This window comes from Pteropus medius, unplaced genomic scaffold (genome assembly GCF_902729225.1).
Source record: "Pteropus medius unplaced genomic scaffold, Ma_sr-lr_union100, whole genome shotgun sequence".
NCBI lineage: Eukaryota > Metazoa > Chordata > Mammalia > Chiroptera > Pteropodidae > Pteropus > Pteropus medius.
This window is the reverse complement of record NW_024340696.1, coordinates 9,955,803-9,980,343: the sequence shown is the minus strand read 5'-3', so window position 1 is coordinate 9,980,343 and position 24,541 is coordinate 9,955,803. Positions and strand designations below refer to the sequence as shown.

Genomic DNA, 24,541 nt, shown 5'->3' with positions numbered 1-24,541 from the left:
CGACTAAGTTATTTCTTGCTTTATTTGAATAGGTATCATGGATATATTATAGATATGAGTCCTCAACTTCCACTTAAAGACTAGTCAGTACCAGTTATATCTTAGAAAATAAAGGAATGACATGCTAGCATATTGGTACATCATTTTAGTTTTCTCTACCAGTCATTAAAAGTCGAGTTTAAATAGATAAAATCAATTTATCTCATTTTAATCTTTTAGGTTTATTATTGCAAGGTTGACAATTTCAAATTGTATTATATTGCTTATTTACCAAATATATCTTGGAATAATCATTAACTTGGATAAAAAGTTGAAGACTTTAGTTCTAATGACAAATTTACAAGAAATACTGGACAGAGAGGAACATGATAAAGGATAGGACAGGCTTGCAATCAGCAAAATCCAGATTGGGAAATTCAAGAACTGACAAGGTTTATTCAACAAGAGACAGAGAAATCGAGAGGGAAGAAGAAGGAGGGAAAAGGGAAGGGGAAGGGGAGGAGAGGGAGAGGAGACAGAAAGAGGAGAGGAGAAATAACCTATAGATTAATAGAGACTTAAAAAGCACATTAATCAATTGTAATTTATGGTCCTGGTTTGGATCTCCATTTGAATAAACTGTCAAAATCATTTAAGATAAAAAAATTTGAACATTTCATATTTGATATTAAGGAACTGTGGGTTCACATCTAACAATAATATTGCGGTTATGTTTTTAATGTTCTTTTTAGCCATACATGCTGAAATTTTATAGATGAAATTATTTCAAAAATTTGCTGGGGTGGGAGCAAGGAATGGGTGAGAGCAGAGATGAAACAAGATTGGCCATGAGTTGACAGTTGTTGAAACTGGTTAAGAATGTGGCAGTTCATTATTTTGTTCTCCCTATTTATGCATATGTTTGAAATTTTCCACAGTAAGCCTTAAAAGATGTTGAAGTTTTCAAAAGCGTTAGGAAAGTTCAGTTTCTGACTTGTCTAGTTTATAGTAATTAGCAAGTTCACTATCATATTGTATATCTCGGAGGAGTACCTTTCAAGGTACAAACCACACCTATTAATGTAATTATGGACATCCTGTTTAATATTTTCTTATGTAAACAATGTAATGTCATTTAAATTCCTATGATGTTATATAAAGTATTGTGCACAATAATTATAAATCAACTCATCCAAAGAGAGGTCAGTACTTAACAGCAAAACACCATCTAATAACTCACTTCCAGACACAAAAGGTTATACAAAAAAATTTTTATTAAGTACAGTTTCATATTTAGAAGAACGTTCAAGATTACAAATGTGATTGGATCTTTAGGATACATAATTTATTCTTAAAATACACACATTATATACAGACATTAGAAACTCAGTCTCCAAAATACTCAATAAAGATGTTTGGGTGACACTTATAAAACTGATCTAGCAACTTTTTCTTCTCTTTGGCAGACAGTTTTGTATCCTCATCAATCGTCTTTAGTAAACTCAATAGCTCATCCTTGGTTGTCTTCTGTGTATGGTCAGAATAACCATTTTGATCAATTCTCTGGCAAAAAATATATCCTTAAATTTTAAAAGTAAAAAGTTGTTAATCTATTCCTCAGATTTAGCTATAAAAATCATATTTATATACTTTATTCCCCATTTTGTAAGATTCACTGAAGGTGCTGACTTTATAACCCTGGTCAAGCTGGTTTTGAGCATTTGGAGGCTCTCTGCTAAGCCTAGATAACTCTGAGGAGATTGTTGAAAGTTTAGAAGAAATTAAAGTACAACTACATAGAGCAAAACACTCAAATAAACAACAGGAATTAGCTTTGGAAGATCATGAAAATAATATTTCTCAGATTACCTGTGTTTCTGTTTGGATCTCTTCCCTTCTGGATGGCCATGAGCTTAACACTGACAATTTTATGTAGAGTTCCAGGAATCTTTAAAAAAAAAAAAAGAGACCTGGGACATTATTCAAATGCATTTAAATCTAGTGATCTATTGCATAAACTCGACTCGACTACTTTCAGAGTTTTACCTTAAAAACATCTTTTTGATGATCCATTAAAAATAGTACCAGAAGATCAGTTTTGCCTTTGGATAAATTTTTATTGTCAACAATAGCTTTTGAGAATATCCTTTTCACAACCATTCGGTTGTCGCTCTATAAAAATAAAACAAAACACACTTAATGGTATATATTTAAAAGAATGAGTTAAATATAAAAGGCAATGTTAAATATTAACAGCTATTATCCACTTCAGCATACTTGATGATAGAAGAATCTGACATGTGGGTCCTATTAAGGATACTGACTACAATTAACATTTAGATAAAAGACTTACTTCTTTCTGTAATTTAAATTCAGAAGGATGTGCTGCAACAGCCATGAAATACAGTAGTCTTCTAAATTCTTCTCTATTTTGGAAATCCAAAAGCTTTAGAAAGAGCTGAGTAGCTTCTAATGCTATTTCAGTCTTCCCATTCACTTTAGCCAAAAGAAAAAAAAAGTGGTTTTAACTTGGACCAAATGACTATATTAAAAAGGAACAAAATTCAAGTTAAAGCTTAAGCTAAACAGTAAACTTATTCAACACAATATTCAAAAGCAAAACAAAACAAAGATTAGGAATTACAGTGAATGACCAATACAATCGAGGTAGCCTACTCTCAAATTGGCAATTGATACCCTAAGTCCTTGTCATATAATAATCTTAGGATGTTAAGTCAACTCTTGGCTTTGTACATAAATTCCTTAATTCAATAAATTTTGAGGGTCACTATGTGAACAGTACTTATGTATCCAACTCTACCTGAGAAAAATAGAAAGGATTCTCTGAAATCTCCAATTTGTTTTCAACAAACCACATGGAACAGTCTGGTTCATTGTTAGAGGGATAAAGAGTGTCTGCCATTTTGAAGAGACTGAAGGGGGAATAGTAGTGGTACTCGTATTGATTTCTAAAGAAAACAATTGCTACTCTATGCTTATTAATCTTCCATTAAATGCTTCTGCACTCTCTTGTGACGACCAAAAGTTAGAGCTAACTTTAGACCTTATTAAAGCCTCTTTCCAAATGATTCCTAGACGTTTTGGAATAAAGTGCTTTTCAAGAATCAATCTAGATTTACTCCTAGCTTGAAGCTGTACCATTTTGATTAATTTTGAGGAGAGTTTTTTTTTTCTTCCGAAAGACAAATTGTAGTATCTAGTAAGATCTTACTTACCTAAGAGTTCTGCAATTCCATTATGAACATCACATAAATGATTTAACAGAGGTTCCCTACTACTGTAGTATTTGCCAATGGCATTAAACAGAAGTTCTTTCACTAAGTCTATTCTGTCTGGTTGCTCAGGGAAGTTTCTGCTTATGTCCACCACCATCTGGTCTGGAAGGTACTCCAAGCAGTCAACTGCTGCCGAGAGCCATTCATCTTCCCTATGGACATTAAGATATATATATTAAAAAGCAAAGAATAACAAATATATACACGGTACCAAATTTACTAGCTATTTCAAGTTTGCCACTGGGATAAATTTCTATATACTTAAAGATATGTTTCATTCTTTTTAACATATAGCTAGATCATGTATCACAGGTAAAAAGTTCTTCTTAACATATGTCTTCTTTTTCATGTTGCTTTTTAGGTGAAAACAATCTGTTCACTACAATATAGAACTGAAAAGGACATCAAAATTCAAACCCTATTCTTTACATTTGCAGTGAAGGCCTGGAAACTCTAAGTAACTTGGCTCAGGGTTCCAGACAGGTCTAGATCTCAGATATGACTCCTAGGCCACTATATTTCTAATATAATGTTGCTTGCTTCAGAGCTCTGTATATGATCTATTATCTCTCACTTTGGCCGGAGAGAACAGAGGAAGATAAGGTAAGGTTTCAGAATAATTAAATATTAAGTACAATTTCTAATAAAATATCAGCTGGGTAACTTCAGAAAAATGCTTCATTTTAAGAAATAACTTGATATTCAATTTGTTAATATAAATAGTTTCTTAAAAACCAATCTTGGACTCTATTGCTATAGTCTCAGGACAACTAATAATCTACAACCCAGGTGCATTATCTTGGGCAGGTCGCTTCACCTCTCTGAACATCAGCTTCAAGTTTATAAAAAGACTGCAGCTAGATGATCTTTGAGGTCATTTCTGATGCTGTCTTTAAATTTTAAAGTAAAAATGTTTTCACGTATTACTTTGGAGATATGTCATTTAAATTCTTGTAGAATAATACACTTCCTTTTTTATATGCAGACAGAGTTCAATAACTAGTATGTTGGGATTAACTTTTTCACATAAGGTTTTAAACCACCCCTTGACATTCAACTTTTTATTAATAGTTCATTGTAATGTAGAGTTGGTGAAGTACTGAAAATGTAAATTGTATTCCAAAATTTCCATCTCCCTAACTGTACTGGAACACTATCAACTAAGGCAAAATAATTAAAAATTAAATAAGCTAAAAAATACAAGATTTTAACCTTTAATAATTTTATTTAGGAGAAGAGTTTCAAAGTTAGAAGGATTATAGAACTCTTCTTTAAGGAAAAAATCATAATTACCTTAGCACTTGAAGTTAAGCCTTCAAACCTTAAGATTTATGTTCAGTTAATGGTAGTCAGAGATGAGAGAAAGAGTTACTTTCATTTTTTTAATAAAACTAGTTAATTAAAAAATACATATTTAATAGGCATTATAGAGGAGTATGAAAATATATGTAGTCAAAGGATTCAAATCACATGTAGCCAAATCTGTTCATTGTTTCCAGGTTTCTTTGAAGACCAGATAGCCCTAAGAAACCAGACAGACCTACATTTTAACAAAGATAGGAAGACTGAGCATAATCATTTTCTTCATTTGATGTGCAAGTTACATGTGAAACAAAATGAATATGAAAAGTACTGAAATTTAAATCTTTTTCTAATTTTGACCAAGGTGATTTTGTTCTTCACTTTCCCAAATACTGTTTATCAGCTGACAATGCACATATGATCCTACGAACAGGAGAATTCAAAAGATTATCTTAAAATCATTAGCTATAATCATCCTATAAAAATGCTCAAATTATTATATGTTTTTCCACATACTGAGAGTCACTATAAGCCTTGAGAATCCCTCGATCCAGATAGTTACTGTTGTTGGCCAAGTCAGGCTGCCTCTTAGGTTGAGGAACTTTAGGTTCAACCTCTTGCTGTCTGAGTAAGGAGTCAAGAAGTGGAAGGTCTACAAGTTGTAGTAGACGCCCAATTGTTTCTTCTTGCCATACTTCATTAATAACTACACAGGGAAAAATGACAAGGTGAAAAGTAACAATTAATAGTTACTAAATGTTCACCACAATATCTGTCCAGGCAGGTCTACACAAATAAGTTTGTGGCAAAAAAAGAAAAAGGGAGAAAGAAAGTCAACCTTATAAAGTGGTTTCTTAAAGTAAAACAATCAAGATTTGTTTAAAGTGTAGGAGAATAGACTTTAGACAACAGGAATTCTTTTCATTCTTGTACTATAAAAAGCAATATGGCAGAGATAAGAGATCAAGTCATATAACATGTTAATAAGGACTTTGAAAGAATGATTCATTCAATCTGAAAACTAGCTTGAAACTTATTGGCTGCAGATTATTCCACTCGGGGTTTCCACAACTGGGGTGGGGGAGGGAAGGTGGAAATAAGTCATTAAACTATATTCCAATGCCCATGGACAAGAAGAACATAAGAATTCTGTTAATGTTTTAAAGGAATTTTCAAATTTTCATGTAAACTAATAAAATCTTAGGAAAAGAAATATCTGAGAGAATATTTAAAATAAAAATCTGCATGCAAAACATTTCAGATCTGAACCTCTGCCAGCTGATAGGACAAAAGTCAGTGTTCAAGAATTGCAACACTGATCTATTTGTTAAAGATAATAGACTTCTGTTAAAACTTTAATACACAGTATGTTCTTTCTTTGTGCTTTGAATATTTAAATTCTAAAAAAGGTTAAGATTGAAACATTTTAAATAACTTTATTTGAAGTCAGTCTTCTATTTCTTACTCGTATCATCTTTAGCTTACCTTGTGGAGACAAAGTGGCAGCAATATTTACAGAAGGGGAGGTAGTAGGTTTTAAACTCAGATTTTCCCACAGATCCTCTAAACTTGCTGATTTGATATCAGATGACTTAAATAATGCATCTGCATACCTAAAATGAATTTATTTCATAAATTAATGTTTATTAGTAAGCCCAGAGAAATATTTTAGTATTCAAGAGCCAAGCATTTCTAGAAAGTTTATGTATTTCACAGCAATCAGAGCAAAAACAAATGCAAATTTTAAGAATAGAATTCAGAAATATCCCACCTTTTTTCTCAAGTCTAAATATACATATTCTAAATTCTCCTTTGGACATTTAGATTTAAGTAATTCAATGACTAAAATTTTAGTCTGAATTTTAAAACAAACTTTATTATGCTTAATGTTTTTATCAAGTTATCTGTACTTCTGGGGCATTCTTTGGTAGCTGGTGCTCATCATTTCCCAAATACAGACCTAAAATCCTTTATCCATAATCCTGAAACCCTAAAACTTTGAAAAATCTTAAGTTTATTCAGAAGTCATGACAGAACCCATCCTGAGGCTATCATAGCCTTTATTTATCCCAGTTAGTATGAATATTTTGTTTACTGCATAAATATTAATGTGGTTGATTACCAGATGCTGTCCCAGATCCTTCTAGGGGTGTTTATCTAATACATATTACACAAAATTACCTTTCTAAAATCTCCAAAGTCCCCAATTCCTAAGTGTAGCAGTCAGATACCAAGGGACCTGCATGTAGACCTGCATCTGGGAAGTGTTGACTGTGCCCCACCTTATGCTTGTATTTCCTTCCTATATACATAGAGGTAAATTTTATCATCCTTTAAATAGAGTTTTAAAATATTTGAAAGTCAATCCACTAAAACTCTGACTTTGGGTCAGATGTGAATCATAAGAGCTTCTATTAGCTCTATACAGTTTAGCTGAGGGGAATAAAAGGGAAAAGTCTCCCCCACCACACACACACACACACACGACAAATAACTCAGTTCATTATGTACTTATTGCCTACATCCATTTCAGTCACTGATTTCTACAATTCTGTCCCCCAGTCTCCCCTTAAATGATTCCCTCTTTTCCAGCACTGCTGCTTACTTCACACTCATCTGTAGACGGCAATATTGCAATAGATTCCGAACTAGCTCTCCCTATTAGAGTGACCATACAGCCTCATCATGCTTAAAATCTTTCTGTGGCCTCCCAAAACTGTATGATCAATCTCAAACTCCTTAATCTATCATATGAAACCCTATGCATTCTGGCTCCCACATGCCTTTCATACTTAACATCTGCCATTTGTAGATTCTAGTAATACCCTACCTGCCTGCCTTCACCTTCTGTGTTCTCATACCACTTGGTATATAAACTCATTTTTCATACTATAATTGTAACTTGAAGCAGAAAGCTCAAAGTTTGTTTCTGCTAAATACAGAATATGAACAAATAAAAATTCTAGAAGATACTAAATAAATGTAAGTTCACTGTACTTCATCAGTTTACCCATAGACCCAGATTTTAGGCTAATTTACTATTTCAAAAGTAACATAAAGCCAGTCAACATCTCATTAAAAACTAGGCAAAATCCTGAACTACTTCCTTGATATTTTTTTTATTTCTTTAATTTTTAATTTTTATTTTTCAATTAGCATTGACATTCAGTATTTTTGTGTGTGTGTGTGTTAGTTTCAGGTGTACAGCATAGTGGTTAGACATTTATATAATTTATGAAGTGATCCTCCCAATTAGTTTAGTACCCACCTGACACTATGTATTAATAACTATGTAATACATAGTTATTACAGTATTATAGACTATATTCCCTATGCTGTACTTTACATCTTCATGACTGTTTTGTATCTACCAATTTGTACCCCTTTATCCCTTCACCTTTTCCACCCAGTCCCCCAACCCTCCCTCCCACCTGGCAATCACTAGTTTGTTCTTTGTATCTATGAGTCTGTTTTTGTTTTGTTTGTTCCTTAGATTCTACATATAAGTGAAATCATATGGTATTTGTCTTTCTCTGACTTATTTCACTTAGTATAATACCCTCTAGGTCCATCCACATTATTGCAAATGGTAATATTTCATTTTTTTTTATGACTGAATATATTCCATTGTATGTATGTACCACAACTTCTTTATCTAGTCGTCCATTGATGGGCACTTAGGGTTGCTTCCATAGCTTGTCTATTGTAAATAATACTGCAGTGAACATAGGGGTGCATGTATCTTTTCAAATTAGTGCCCCATGATAATCTTACATTATATACTAACCTGGAAGGTGAATGTAGTTTGTTCTCTTCGCCAAATTGACTGTCTTGATTAGGTATCGTTGTGAATCTATAAAGGCTGCAACTACTATCTTCAAATGTAGGTTTTTTGTCTTTTCTAAAGACTTTGGTTGGAACGGCTTCAAATACTTTATAGTCCATAAGTGCTTGACACACTCTTACCACTTTGGCCCGAGGAATATCTACATCACCAAAATATTTATTCTGAATTAGGTGAGAAAAAATGACATCCACGGCTTCAGAACCAACAAAGCAGTCATTGTGTCTTTTTAAGTGGTGCCTTCGTTTTTTCACCTCCACTTGTGTTTGAAGGGTGTTTATAATGCTGCTCCACACATATGTGGCTCCAAATGGTTTCTGGGCCACACTGAAACCTGGAATGACAAAAAAAATGTCACATAATAACCCTGTTCATTTGTAATAAGGTCTAAGCCATCCTTAAGCAAAAAATGGCAATTTCCAAAGTTATTAGTAAGGAACAATTAGAGCAGTTTGTTATTGATATATTAAATTAGTAGTAGCAATTCATTAAAAAGTTTAGTGTCTACTATATGCTAAACACTATTGTATGTGTTAGAATAGTGAGCAAAATAGCCCCTGTTCTCATGGACTTATACTTTGTGGGAAGACACAGATAATATATACATGTTAGGCCAATGCTGAGAAGAAAAATAAAGCTAGGTAAGGAAGAGAATGCTATTTTACATGAGATGTCAGGAATGACCTCTCTGACAATATGATATCTGAGCAGAAGCCTGAGTGAAACCAGGAAGCAAGCTATACAGATATCTGGAAAAAGAGCACAACAGAAAGGGCAAAAGCCCTTAAAAGAGGAAGGAGGCCAGCCAGCACTGTCTGAGTGGGCGACCAAGGGAGAGAACAGTAGGAAGTGACATCAGAGGAATGGAGATGGGGTTTGGAGTTGAAGGGTGCAGATCAAGTAGGACCTTGTGGCAGTTACCAATTACGTACAAGGAAGTCTATTAAGTGCCTCACATAAATGATCTAATCTTTATAAGCAGCCCTAGGAGGTAGATATCATCTCTATTTGGGAAATGAAAAACAGATTCACGGAGGTTAAGTGCAATTCCAGACATTATGTTATGTTATAAGAGGTAATACTGGGATGTGGCTCGTGGTCTATATAATTTTAAAGCATTTATCAATCAGGTAGCTAGAAAGAAAGCAAGATAGAGGTATAGTTATTGATACACACACACAAGGTTGTTGGAATAAAGTAATATTTTTACAGCTTCCTATTATGCATGCTTATGAGTTAAGTACTGTGGAAGCAAGGTAAACTAACAGTTTGGTTCCTGCTCAATAGGAGCCTATTGCAGCCTACTGCAAAGATAAGAAAAGCAGAGAAATAAGGCAGGGTTTTAGTCAAACAGAAAAGAAAGAATACATGCTTTCAAATATTTCTTATCACATTTTTCTCATTGTAATGGTAGTCAATACTCCTAAAATAAGGCATGATATCATAAATTCTATAATATATACTATCCACAGTACACAGGGGTAAGACAGAAAAGGAAAATTAGCAAGATTCAAACTTGGAGAGATCAGATAGCCTTTAAGTACCAGAGGAACAGACTTCTGGGCTAGTGATAATATTAATGATGAAACACATAAGTCAGTTGAACTACAAGTAAGTTAGCATACAAACCCTAAAAGGTTGAGTCACTTATTAATTTGAGATCAATAAGACAAATGAAGGGAGTGAGAGGGAAAGACTACACAGCCTTAGGTGACGTGAAAAAGGCTAATCTGCACATGGGAATTTAAAAGTAAAGAACATCTTTCCCCATATTAACTTGCTGCTTAAATATAGGAAATCAGGAAGTTTTACAGGTTGGATAACATAGTATAAAAGATTAAAGAACAGGTTGGAGCAAGACAGTAGGCACCTGTGAGCCACACAATGTTTCCAGAGTCCTCCAGGCATGACACAGTTCAGCCCCTTCAGGTACCCTCTGTTCTCACTGACCAGTTAATTCCCAAACATTGCATCCTGAGATATTTCCCCCTAAGCGTCACCACCCACAGACCCAAACTAGCTCAAGTTCATACAGATACTCTAACACATTATATACCCTGGACTTAAGAAAATGTGCCAAAACCCACACTAGGATAACCTGTTTTTTTAATGCTGACTTCACCAGTTGAACACGAACCCCCACTGCTGGACTGAAACTTATTTATCATCATCTAATAGCTGAAATGAGTGTTGGTATAGCAGACCATGGCCAGCAAGATGAATTATTGTGATTTCTAAATAGGATTCAAGAGACCAGAAGTGTACAATGAATGCTTTGTAAGTGTAGCAATCAGAATTTAAGCTTCAGTTTGTCCTCAAACCTCACTTGCATGTAAGCTGAAAAATTCTTTAAAATTCAACACTACCTACATTTTGATGCTTATTTACATTTGGTCAAGTGTGTTCTAAAATCACCATGAGGAAAGGAGCGAAGAGTCTGCAGACCAGCAGCAATAACACCGGATAAGAGATTTAACCTCTATGGGTTGGTTTCCTCATTTACTGCTACAAGAATTGAATGCTATGTTGAAGGCTAGTTTCAGGTCTAAACTGCTGATTATAGGATTTTAGAGACTGAAATCATATCTCTCCATTTAGAGATGGACATTGAATTCAAAATATGGTAAGAAATGAAGTATGTGAAAAAAATTGACTCGATCAGATAAAAAGCTTTTTGAAAGGTGGCCTCATGAGAGATTTGGAAATTGTTTTAAACTAAATCTGTAATAGTACACATGTTCTTAAATACTATCGAAATCTAAGCTAGTTAACATTCATTTTTCAAGCAGTCTCACCTTTATTTGTTTGAAAAAATAAATAACTTTTTCAAAAGCAAAAATCTGCTGTTGTATTTAATGTCTACCAGAAAAAGTTCACCAACAATAAAAATGTTAAGCTTCTGATGTTGAACTCTGATATATATATATTTGTAACACTACAAATAACCATCTTCACTTCTAAAATGCACACTAATAATCAAATTATTACTATAATAATTCCTTAAAAATCAAGATATAAATATACATGTCAGGAAATTGCATTTTTTCAGGAGTTACAAGGGGATAATAGCATCGACCATGATCTGTGCAGTCAACATCAACCAGGTTCCTGCTTTGAAAACCTATTTAAGAGCTAAAATGCATAATCACTTCAAATAGTGAGATTATATTAACTCCTTAGATCAGTATGCACATTATAAAAATGGATCTCAGTATAATGTAAACATACTCACAGAATTACTAAAACATGCTAAATATGAACATGTAACAATCTTATTTTCATTCTCATTTAACTCCCCACCACCACCCACCAAGAAAAGAATTCAGATAGCCCATGGTAGGCAGTTTTCCACAAATCCTGAAAAACAGTGAGCTAGTACTTTCATTCTTTCAAATTTCCTTATGGTTTTCAGAGGTTCAAATTATTTAATTGCCTTATAGAACACCTCACATAATACACTTGGTTATTCAATATTTGTTAGTTGTAGATTTTTGCCAACCACTAAAAAATTTTAAATAAGCATTAACACAATGGTTGGTTCATAGTGGCTGATTTTACTCCCCACTGGACATTTGGTAATGTCTAAAGACATTTTTGGCTGTCGCAAGCTGAGGAGGGGGCAGTATTACTGGCATCTAATGGGTTGAGGGGCCAGAGATGCTGCTAAACATCCCATAATGCACAGGGTCAGCTCCCACAACAACAAAAAAATGTCAATAGTGCCAACGTTCAGAAACCTTGGGTTGACTGAATAATGTTCAGACATGGAAACTTGTCCTAAGGCAACAGGCACAGTGCTAGATTCTGTGAATATAAAGAGTAAAACAAGAGCATGGGTTCTGGAGTCCCAGAAACCTGGATTCCATTTTTATCTCCATCATTTACTAATAATGCAATCTTGGGCAAACTGTCTAACTTTTTTTTGTTGCAAAACAGAACTAATTCCACGTCTTTCAGATAATATATGTAAAGTGGCTAGCACAGTACGCAGCGATGAACAGATGTCTATCTAAAAACAAAGGAGGAAACTGTCACAATCTAGAAGAGCCTAAGGAAACTTGGACTCAATGTAATGTATATCTTCCATGGGATCCTGGAAAAGAAAAAGGACAGTAGGCAAAAACTGAGGAAATCTGAGTAAAGTATGAGCTTTAGTTAATAACGTATCAATGTTGGTTCATTAATTGTGACAAATGTACTATACTAATATAAGATGTTAATAATAAAGAAAACTAACTTTATGACTTTTTTGTAAATCTAAATCTATTCTAAGATTTTAAGTTATTTAAAGAGTAAAAAGAAAAGGAAGGGTGTCTTTCTTAAAACTAAGAGAACACAGTCCACACCCTCTCAAAGAGTTTACCCTTTACCTGTTCATACCACCTGAATGATGATGTCAAGCTCTAAACAAGTATGAATTAAATAGACTACTAGCAAATGCAAAGACAAGATGTGACACATATCAGAAAATAACAAAGTTTTTAATCATTTAGGATTTAAGAGAATTTTATAGAGGTTTTAAAACATTACTCACAAAATTGTCAAGACAAAAGAAAAGGACTACATTTATTGGACATTAACCAAAACCTGAAAATAGATAAAGGTAGAGAACTACATTTTGGGTGTTAAACTAAGCAGCTGCAACTGTTTTTCTCTTATATGGCATTAGAGTTCTCATGCTGAAGTCTGAGATTGCCTCTGAAAAAAAAGCTGCAGGCAGGTAAAGTATGTAAAATAAATCTCTACTAATAGGAACAACTTAAAAATATGTTAAGAGAACTATTAACAGCAAACAGACATAGGAAAAGATGCTCAACATTACTAATCATCAGGGAAATGCAAAACCACAATGAGATACCACTTCACACCAGTCAGAATGGCTATTATAAAAAAGCAAATAAGATGTGCTATGGAGGATGTGGAGAAAAGGGAACCCTTGTGCACTGCTGGTGGGACTGCAAACTGGTGCAGCCCCATGGAAAACAGTATGGAGATTTCTCGAACAACTAAAATAGATACACCACACGATCCATCAATTCTGCTTGTGGGTATTTATCCAAAGAAAACATATATGCACACCTATGTTCACTGCACCATTATTTACAATAGCCAAGATATGGAAGCAACCTAGGTGTCCATTGGTAGATGAATGGATAAAGATATGGTGTGTACACACACACACACACACACACACAAACATACACACACAATGAAGTATTATTGAGTCATAAAAAATAAATTCTTGCCCTTTGTGACAACATGGATGAGTATTATGCTAAGTGAAATAAGTCAGGCAGAGAAAGACAAATACTGTATACATATATGTGGACTCTAAAAACAAAACAAAACAACAAAAACAGACTCATAGAAACAAAGACCAAAGAGATGGTTACCAGAGGGAGGGGGTGAGGGGATGGGTGGAAAGAGAAAGGGGATTATACTCAATAATATTGTGATAAGTTTACATGGTGACAGTTGATTATTAGAATTAGTGGGGTGATCACATTGTAAAGTATAAAAATGTTGAATCACTATATTGTATACCTAAAACTAATATAACTAATATAAAATTATATACTAACTATACATAATTAATTAAAAAAAGAACTATCAACAAAAGTAGGCATTGGCCACTGCTTTAATTCATACAGATTAATGAGATAGCATATGGGAAATACTTTGAGCTCCCTGGAAAAGTGATACCAGGTGAATTCAAAGAATTAGGTTACAGTATGAAGGGATAACAGGATAACATATCACTTTCTTGTTTGTCTATATTAAAAGACAAATATCTTTGAAGTTATGGCTAAAAGTTAACATACAGACTTTATTTCTTGTACATAAATCAGGTCCCTGGTCATTACAGCTCCTTTAAGGTATGGAAGAGTTACTAACCCGTAGAGAAACAAAAGTACAGAGCTGCTTGGCAGAGCACACAGAAAGGAAATGGCAAGGAACCAAGAACCAGAGGCTCCTATTACTGTGCTCACTGGGACTGTGACAAGGCAACGAAAGGATGGAAGAGGGATTATCGAATGCTAACAGGTAGGGTTCCAACTGAAGCAAACAAAACAAATAAGAAAAGGCAGTGGGCCCTTCTCTGCTCAGTGCACCTGGTGTCTTTTCCTTGGGTTCAAATCTGTTAACCAGCACTTCAACTCTTCCCTCTGAGAGTCATCTACTTACTTTTGAACACATAAGCCGTTACAGTGAAAGGGATGGTTTACACCATCTAAGAGCCTATTCGCAAATGCCCGAAGCTCAGTCGGTATTTCAACTGATAGAGAAGACAGGGTGCCATGTTTTTAATCACGTAAAGTTTGGGAATTTCTTTCACTCAGAAAGTGAGCCTAAAGATTTCTAAAGGCTTCCGATATCATTCGATTTTAAATTCTCAGATGATGAAGCATTTCTCCTCTTTTCACATTGTAAAACAAGGAGAAATTCTGAATGTAGGCATCATTATCTGAATCCTTTAACCTGGATCAGAATAAGTTCAAGATTATGATCCATTCTTAGAAAAGTACAAATGAGATGTACTTCTCTATGACAATTTATCATTAGCATTTTGCAGATTAAAAGGAGCATTACTTATTGTAAGTCGAACGCAAGACTGGGGCACCCAGATGCACCCATTTGACGTAAGTCAATTCACTGACCACTGTTACCTGGTTGGCATTTCACAAATGAAAGGCTTTTGTCAGGAAACCAATTCCTATAACACCCCACAGCGCAGATACAAAATGGGGAAAAAGTTATAACTTATCTAAAAGGGGGCGGGGGAGAGAAGCCAAGGGTTATCTGGATATCTTAACTATATTTACTGAATTGTAGATACGCTAGAATTGGAGTTTTATAACTGATCATCCCATTTGTTCATTTGGACATTTAAAGAAACCAAGATGCTAAGCAAACTGACCCCAAAGATATGATTAAGCTGGTGGCAGAATTCACCAACATCTCTCCTAATGTCATATAATCATTAAAAAAAAAGAAAGTCAAAACTTCTATTCACTGAAATACTGCTTATCCAGAAAGTATCCCGTGCGAGAACAGCTAGAGCCCTGCAACCAGCCCCGTGACCCCCACCCTCCCCCAACGGGGCCCCCAGCACCTACCAGGAGGCCTGTGCGCCGGGCTGTGGAGAGTAGAGAGATTCAGCGCCGCCGCCTTCTCCCGCACGGTGGCCATGGCAGTAGCTGCCGGGACACCACCACCTCGGACCGCTGCTCCGCGAAGTGAGCGCCAGCGCGGGAGCCGCCTGTTAACTTGTCCGCGATGCCAGGCCCCGCCCTTCCCCGCCCCGCCCCGACCCTCGGGGCGCCTCTAGCCGCGGTCACGTGCGTGCCGGGGCGGCTCGGCAGCGGCCGCCCTGCGCACGAGGGGAAGGTGCGGCCCCAGCCCTCAAGGACGACGCGGGCCATTTCCGTCGTGAGCGGTAGGCCAGGTAGAAAGTCTGCCAGTGTGCCCGGCCCCGCGAGTCCGCGCTGGCCTCCGAGCGGCCTGCACCCCATGGCCGCGCAGCACCGCCCGCGCGCAAGCTGAGGCAAGCGCCCAGCAGACTCAGACCAGCTGGGTGTAAAACTCGTCCTACTGTAGATTACCTCTGGGACTTGGCAAGTTGCTTACCTGCTCTGTGCCTCAGTGACCCCACCTGTGACGCGGGGGTAGTATTAGTACCCGCTTCACGGTGTTTTTTATGAAGGTTACACAAACTAATTCACATTCGGCGTTTTAGTTGTTGGGTCTGGAACTTAAGTGCTTGCATTAGGTCATGGCGATAAATGCATTTAGTTTTTCACGCATCCCTCTCTGTAAAGAACAAGCAAATCTTTACCTGGCCCAGGAGAGCAATGTCCAGAGGTCACAGTCAGGAGGGCAGCTGGCTGGCCTTGGGGCTGGCTGCCAAGGCAATGGGTGCTACCTCCGGTGACTCTGGGTCAGGTGCGTAGGGACAGGGTTTGCTACAGAAAGGGAGGGAAGGCCAGGAAAAAGGGGAGGGAGCGCTGTTGATGGGAAGTTGAAACAAGGAAATCCAGGGTCCAATGCTGGAGTGCCTCAAAGGGTGAGTGATCTAAGAGACCCATAATTCAATTGCCAGTATTTGCCCGGTTTTGTTTGTTTGTTTGTTTGTTTTTTCAAATTTGGGAATTTTGCAGTCACTTTAAACCTTTGGTCCCTATAATAAATAACTTCTTTGAAGGGGGATGACTGTAATCAGGTTATAAATTAGAATGGTGTTTAAGTGGGAGTTCATTACTTAGCTTATTGAAAGAAGCTCTACATGTGGTTGTTTCAGAGACTACATATTTAGGAGAATACATACTAACAAGCTGTGACCCTAGGGACCCGATTTTAGTTGGTAGTACATGGGCAATTGATGTTCCGAAGATTTAGAAAAGATTGCTACCAGCTTTGTCCTGTTTTTTATGTGCTCTCTCCCCCTGGTGGTTGAAAAGCCTGGCTTTACTTCCGTTCAAGGAATTTCCTTCGCAATTCTTGGTTACTGCTCACAGAGATAAGATAAAATTTAGGACCAATTTCAGGCACTTAATAGGCCTATCACCTTTAGTCTGTCCCATGTTGCATAACTGCATGAACATACTAGTTCATCCTCACTATTTGGGATCTTATTTCTCAAAACATATCTTGACAAACTCTAATATTGGTTTTTTTTTGTAAAAGACTGGTGATCTCGGTGACCATTTTTATAATTTATATAATATATTGAAGAATTTTTACCAGCTTGTACTATATTTGTCTATCTCACCTGAAATGCTGTATTTCCTCTTCTTTACTTAACCACTTCTATGTACCCTGGAGGCTTAAATCAAATTCCACCTTCACTGGACATATTTTTCCAGATTACCCTGATATATTCCTTCTCTAGCCACCGATGGCACTTATCAAGTACATTATTATTTAGCCCCTCACCCCCTTGTATAGATACTACCTAATTATTTCAGCACACACCTCTTGATTGTCTAGCAAAAAGGAAAATTGTCCAGGGCAAGGAGCATATTTTAACTTTTCAGATTTCTTTTAGTATCTGTAGTCTTGGGCACATAGTAGATATCTTGATTGTTCTCATCAAAATACAGAGCTTTAAAAAAACATCAGCTTCATTCTTTTTATAGGTTAATATTTAGGAAGCTTTATTAAAAATAACTCATAAATAAGTTCCTCTCATCTCTAGCAATCATCACCATCAATTTATGACATGTGAGAAAATTTCTTCCAGCCTTTTTTGGTCAATTCAGTGCATTGCTGCACAGCCTGCAAGCTTTTTTCTTTTCTTTTTCTATACTATAAAACTACCAGCAGCATGTACCCTGGTGGTAATTTTGCAGGTTTGTTTTTTTCAGTTAGAGTGCTTTAAAATCACTTTTATTGATTATTTCTCAAATAAGCGTGGCAAGTTGATATTTGTTTAGCATATGGGAAAACTTCCCTGATCTAAACTTGCCTAAGCCAGTCAAGAGGTAGGAAACAGGACAGGAAGTTTATGATTCACTAGTTTGTTCTGATGCAATCCTAAATAATAATAATAAAAAAAGCTATAAACAAAAAATAACCAACACCTCTGGTTTCTTCAGCAATGTAAACCAATGATTTGTAAAAATCTTTTGGAGGTTTTTGAAATTTTTGTTATTAAGGTAACAATCTGCCATCTTTACACTATTAAACATTGAAAATGTAATTTTTAAATTTCTACTTCAAATAAAAAAAATTAAATAAAAGAAAACAAACAAAAATTTCTACTTCAAAGTTAGGCTAATCAGACTCAGACTTAGGTCTTAACCAAGGTTCACCCTACCAGAAATTGCTGTAGGAGACTATTTGTGTTGAGGAAATTTATCCCTTTCATATTTATTCCCATCTTTGGTGCCAAGTAGTGTGGAAAATGAGGAGGAGGACGCTGAAAAGAGAAGGGAATTAAAACCTGTTTTCTGGAAAGGATGTAATTCATAATAAATTTGGTGTGAACTGAAGTAAGTTACCTTTCCCATTTTAATCTTAATTTTTAACAGAGTACAACAAGATTGTCCTCCATTAAAGAAATTTTGAGCACTAGTATATTACATGATGGATATATCTGGGGGAAAATATGAGACAGCCTTGAGGCTGACCTTTTAAAGTGATTGGATATTATAGGGAAAAAAAGTTTATAATTTCTTTATTTTTAAAATTTTTGTATATTTAGGCTATTACAAGATCTTAAAAGCTTTGAGATTAAATATACACCAGGCTGAAAAGATCCTCTTTGTCCCTTAAGAAGATTTTTCTTAGAAGTAGTTTGCATTATTTGGTATAGATTAATGTCAATTCAAATGAGCGCATTTCAACAGGTTTGAATCCTGCTCATAGTTTAGAAGAAAAAAATTAGATGTTCATGCCCTTATAATGGCCTTTTAGAGGTGACCAAAGACCCTGGGTCTACAAGGACTTTAAATATAATCTAAAAATCACATTCTAAAAAAAAAAATTTGTTTATCGATAATGGCTTCTACCATTATGCACATTTTTAAAATGCAGATTTCTGTCCCCATCCCACTTTTTGATTTCTTGCTTCCAGGATAGTGTCCTTGAGAATCTCCATCATTTTTTTTTTAATTGTGATAAAATACACATTTCTTCATCATTTTAAACATGCACCACTGATAATTACAATGCAGAATGTCAGAGAACTACATTTTGAAAAATATACCTCGTAAAGTTTCCTTTTACCTGGCAGGACTTTTAAAATAGAATGTTAAATTTCGAGAGAGCAGGAATTTTTGTCTTTTCACTGCTATATCCTCAGTACTTAGTTCAGAAGCTGGATCATAGTTGGCTCTCAACATTTTTTGTGAATGCCTGAAAAGTAAAATATCCTGGATGCAATAAGTATCGAGCAAAAAAACACATTTCAAATATATAATTTTCTGCATTCATAGTATACTCAGTATAATGATATATCCTAAATTTTTTTAAAAAGCATAAAATGTTGAATGTAAACTTCCATAGAATTTTACTTGCATATTTAAGTCATAGAAAACTGAGGAATAAATTAGTATTAATAATGAATTGCCCTTCGTGTGATTTCAAATACAGGCCTTTTAAAGTTTTCTTATTAGTTGAAGGCTATAGGTTCTATAAATTAGAATAAATCATGTTTACCATAAGTATTTTGTAGAAATATTCCAGTTATCTACAGTCCACCCCCTTTGTTCTTTATATAAACCATAAATCAACAATGACCCTTTCTCATGGAGTAGTGAAACACGTTAAACAGTTGTTTCACTCTTTTGTTCTATACAAGTTTCAATTAATTAAAAACTAATATATAGCATGACCAATATTTAGAACGTAATGTCTGTATAGTAAAGTCGTGTAACTATTTTGGGCTGGTAAACTAATAACTAAAGATAAACTATGACCGTTGTAGTCATAATTTTATTGAGGTGCCAGAATTTGGCTTAGAGTGATGGTTTTCTCTTTTACAAGTAGTTTCTTTTTTTTCTCCACAAAATGGATACAACTTTATTTTCCTTCTGAAGTAATATGTGCAAAGTCTAAAATATTACCACTGAAGATTTAGAGCTACAAAGCATTTACTTTCTCTAAAAAAGAACTCAAGTTACTGTTCATATATTACCTGAGTCAACATCTAGTCAAAAATAGCCTTTCCGATAGCCACAAGATACATAACTAAGTACTTGGCTTTCCAGAACGTGACCCCGAATGTTTCTCCTGTCTCACTGGTTGTTATTCCTCAGTCTCCTTCATTCTGATGGTATTCTTCTCCTCTGTGCCTCCCTGTGTTTATGTGTCCCAAGGCTTAGGCCTTTGTCCTCTTCTCTATTTATTCACTCTTTCATCCAGTCTTGTTTTTAAAAGCTATTTGAGGACCCCCAAAATTATATCCATACTCTAAACATTTCATTAAAACTTCAGCCTTTATATCCGGTTGCCAACTTTATATCTTCATTTGGATATTCAGTAACCATCTCAAACTTAATATGTCCAAAACCAAACTCCTGATCTCTTGCCTCCAAATCTGCTCCACATAAATTTTCTCCAGCTCAGTTCATGACAACTCCAATTCTTAGTAGCTTAGGCCAAAAATCTTGGAATCAACCTTGACGTCTTTCTTTCTCTCACACCTGTGAACAAAAAGGAGTCACATACTAAACCTGACAAGCTCAGGGGAGGCTTGCATGGCGGTCCTTACAAACTCGGAGATCAAGAGTAACCTTAAAGGATGATCTGAATATAAAAATTCTTAACTAAAAGCAGATCAGAACACAGTAGTCACATCCTAAGCCTGTAACTTCCTTGACAAAGGTCAATCTTTACCTTAAGTGAGCTTGTTTATTGCCTTTTTGCATCTAAGATAATGTACCTTTGAAAGCTCAGCTAATCTCCTTTTCCAGATCCCTCAGAGTATACACCAGAGCATGAGACCACAAAACCCCTCATTGTTATCTTGTTCCCCAAATACCATCTCTGTGTTGTAAATTTTAATTATTAACTGCCCCGTACCCACCAGTGTAAAAAGAATCTGTCTCTCCATTTTACTTTTTATCCAATCCCAGAAGTTTCCTCACTTTGCTTTTTCCCACTCCCTTTATCTACCACCAGTGGATTGCATGTAACCCTCCTTACATCTCCTCCTTTGATTTTAATGTATAAAATAAATTGCAAAACTGTCATTTCTCAATTCATTGACATTTAGCTTCCAAGCTGTTGTTATCAGCTTGGCTCAGATAAACTACAGGTTTGGATATTTTTTACGTTGACACACCCTACACACAATTCATGAGGAAATCTGTTGGCTATATCTTCAAAATATATCCAGAATCTGACCATGTCCCATTACCTGGCCTGAGTCACTATCATCTGTTACCCCGATTACTGTAGCTTCCTGATTGGTCTCTCTTTTTTCTCTGTCCCCACACTTTTCAGACTCTTCTAACAAAGCAGCTAGAATAGTCATTAAAACAACTCAGAATATGCCACAGAGTGAACTCTGCAAAGGCTGCCCACACCCTACCCTTCCATTGTTCCATTCCAGCCACAGTAACATCCTTGCTGTTTCATTAATATCAGGTACATTCCTACTTTAAGGTCTCTGTACAGCTATTCACTCTGCCTGCAATGCCTTTTTTCCAAATAAACTCATATTTTTTAAGTTTGGCTCAAATGTCACCTTCTCAGTGAGGACTTCCTTAACTGCAGTCATGACCTCATCTATCCCTCAACACTCCAGGTCTTCCTTATCTTGGTCTTTTTCCCTTTTCCAAATGTCTTATCCCTTTCTAACACATATACTGACTTTTTCAAAAATATCTATTGTTTATCTATTGTTTATCATCTGTTTTCTCCCCCTTTCCAATATAATCTCTGTGTGGGCATGACTCATTGACATATCCCAAGCACCAAAAACAGTGCCTGACCGTGATATTGTGATTTATATAAAATATGTGTTTGGTCTTCATCCCCATGTTAAATGAAAAAACTTCCATGACCTAAAGTTTTTCTAAAGGAAAGGGTTTATTGAGCCATATGCTAGCCAAGAAAAGGACCAGGTCCTAGGCCATGAAGTCATAAACCACCAGCCGTGGGCTAGGTGGACAAGGCGACACGTCTGCCATCCAGAAGATGAGGGGCTTTTTTTTTTAATACACCAAGTGGAGGAAGGAAGATGTAAGATGTTTTGAAAGAATTTATATCGTCTGTAGATGGCGTGGGAGAAGGTGAAAGGGAGCTAGTTCCGGGCTAGGTGCAGAGCCTGTAAGGAAGGAGGAAGTGTTTGCTTCTTCGGATAGGTTGTGGGCAACAGTCTAGAAAGCTCATGTGTAATCAAGAAGCGGAGGTGCCTGGTGATCTGTGGCGCCTGGCTGTTCTCTTTTAGATAATCTCAGAAGTAGCCACCTGGAATTTAATGCAGTGTTTCAACATACACTCAGGAATGTTAGCAGTCTTTTGTTGCTTTTGCTTGTCTTGAAGTTATTAACTGATTAACCATTCCTGCCTTTTCCTTCTACCCTCTGGCCAGATGTAATTAATTTAGGACATCTCAGAATTTTTTTCCTTGTCACCCATTTCTGGCACAGGGCTCCTAAATTCTTGGAATTAACTAAGTGATGAGAACAACAAAGGTGTCTTTTTTATGTTAATAAGGCAACTTTTGAAAAGCTCCTAAGGCTGGGTCTGGTTGCCAGGGGAACCAACCAAAAGATGCGAGTTGGAATTTTTGGTCAATCCCTCAATTCTGACCTCTGGGAAGGGAAGAGGAACTGGAAGTTGAATCTGTGGCCAATGATTTAATTAATCATACCTCTGTAATGAAGCCTCCATAAAAACCCAAAAGGATGGGGTTCAGAGAGCTTTCGGGTTGATGAAAATGTAGGGGTTCAGGGAGAGTGGTGAGCCTGGGGAGAGCATGAAAGCACTTTGCCTCTTCTCCCATACCTTCCCCTATGTGTCTCTTCCATCTGGCTGTTTCCGAGTTATATCCTTTTATGATAGACCAGTAATTTTTAAGTAAAATGTTTCTCTATGAGATCTGTGAACTGCTCTAGCAAATTAACCAACCCCAAAGAGGTGGACATAGGAATCTCCAATTTAAAGCCAAGTCAGGCAGAAGTTGTAGCTAGCCTATAGTTGCAATTGGCATTTGAAGTAGAGGACAGTCTTGTGAGACGGAGCCCTTAGCCTGTATCTAAATTCTTTTAGGCAGTTAGGAGTAAGGTCATAGGTTCTTCCTGAGTCTTGTTTCTTAAAAATAACCTTAACCTTAAATAAGCTTAATCAATACCTCAAAAGAGGCATATTTTGAGGTGGCAAACTGCTCCTCCTCACCTTTAAGCAGCTTTTTTTCGGGCAGTTCTTTTTCTTTTTTTTTTTTTTAAAGGATTACCCAAAGTATCAAGATACTGCAGCTACGCAATTATCATCACTGCTTAAGGGGTATTTCTAATTAGATTTTTTTCCTTGTGATTTCCCAGTGTTTCAAGGGAATCATTCTTAATAGGATTCACTGTTAAGTACCATAATTTCATTAGACCTTAGTTATGGGATCTAATCATTTATCCATTCAGAAAATATGTATAGATCTCTTATTATGTGCCAGGTACCAGAGGTGGATCCATATTCTATGAGGCCTGAAATTTACTACGAATTTGTGGGATTCTTTAAAAAAAAAAAAATGAAGAGAAGGAAGAGAAGGAGAGGAAGATGAGAACATGTAAAACTATAAATTCAAAATTAGGTACTTCTGTTTCCTGGGAAGATGAAAAACAAGTACAATCGCCCACTCCTCCTCCTAAGTAAAACAAAAATAAACGTCAATACTATATATAAAACAAACCTAATAAAACTCTGAAGCGTAGAGAAAAGAAGGCAGGCTGGTTAAGGGCCTTGGGACCCAGAAGTGATATGATAACAAGTTCTCCTTTTGCTTCATATATTCCAGAGTTAGAGCCGAAGAAGCCAGCAGCCCGGATATATACCACTAGGTACAGACAGAAAAGCCCCAACCAAAAAAAAGCCTGCTCTCTCTAGCCAGAGGAGTATGAAGACTTGAAGGTAGGAGAACTTGTTTCTAGTCCTGGCTCTTACATTAACAAACTATGACTGTTCCCAGTTCAAGGTTCGTGTGCTCAGTGCTTCAAAAGGCCAATATTCAAAACATCAGAATTTAGAGTAAGGAAAGGTTTAGTGATTGAGAAGGTGCCAGCTTGAGAAGGTGGAAGAGTCTTAAGGCTTTTTCAAGTCCATCTTAAAGGAGCCTAGAATTCAGGCTTCTTTAATGTCAAGGGAAGGAAGGAGGGGCAGGGGTAAAAGGTAGGTGAGGACCACAGACATCTCGGTGCCAACAGGGATCCAAGAAAGAGGACAAAATCTTTAAATCTCCTTGTTCCCCATTCCATTGATTCCTGCTAATCTGAGTCCAGTCTTGAGGCTCCTGTAAATCTTTGATAAACAGTCATTATTTTGTACCTATTTCCTCACCTCTACAGGAGAGGCACCTTCTGACAAGGGGCTGTTCATGCAAAAATTCAAGCTTTAAGCAGAATTCTATTAGCTAATTTGCATATTAGTTAATTTGCTTATGATGTGCTTTAACATAGTT

At 36.1% G+C, this 24,541-nt stretch overlaps 1 protein-coding gene across 1 annotated transcript; it reads right to left on the bottom strand.

Moving 5' to 3' along the window:
- Nucleotides 1-1,235: 1,235 nt before the first annotated feature.
- DEPDC7 (DEP domain containing 7) lies at nt 1,236-15,692 on the bottom strand. Its single transcript, XM_039866494.1, has 9 exons — nt 15,540-15,692; nt 8,365-8,755; nt 6,063-6,190; nt 5,094-5,283; nt 3,216-3,427; nt 2,333-2,475; nt 2,026-2,151; nt 1,849-1,927; nt 1,236-1,559 (listed from the first exon to the last, which is right to left on the bottom strand). Exons 1-9 carry the CDS (start codon nt 15,610-15,612, stop codon nt 1,366-1,368), a joined length of 1,536 nt encoding a protein of 511 aa, XP_039722428.1. The 5' UTR covers nt 15,613-15,692; the 3' UTR covers nt 1,236-1,365.
- Nucleotides 15,693-24,541: the final 8,849 nt, after the last annotated feature.

What these genes read in the sequence shown, in the direction of transcription:
- DEPDC7 (XM_039866494.1), bottom strand. Translation starts at nt 15,612, where the DNA reads ATGGCCACCGTGCGGGAGAAGGCGGCGGCGCTGAATCTCTCTACTCTC. An exon ending in TGCCACTTTGTCTCCACAAG is followed by an intron (nt 5,284 to 6,062) that starts GTAAGCTAAAGA and finishes TTCCCTGTGTAG; the next exon opens with TTATTAATGAAGTATGGCAA. An exon ending in AGATCCAAACAGAAACACAG is followed by an intron (nt 1,560 to 1,848) that starts GTAATCTGAGAA and finishes TTAAAATTTAAG; the next exon opens with GATATATTTTTTGCCAGAGA.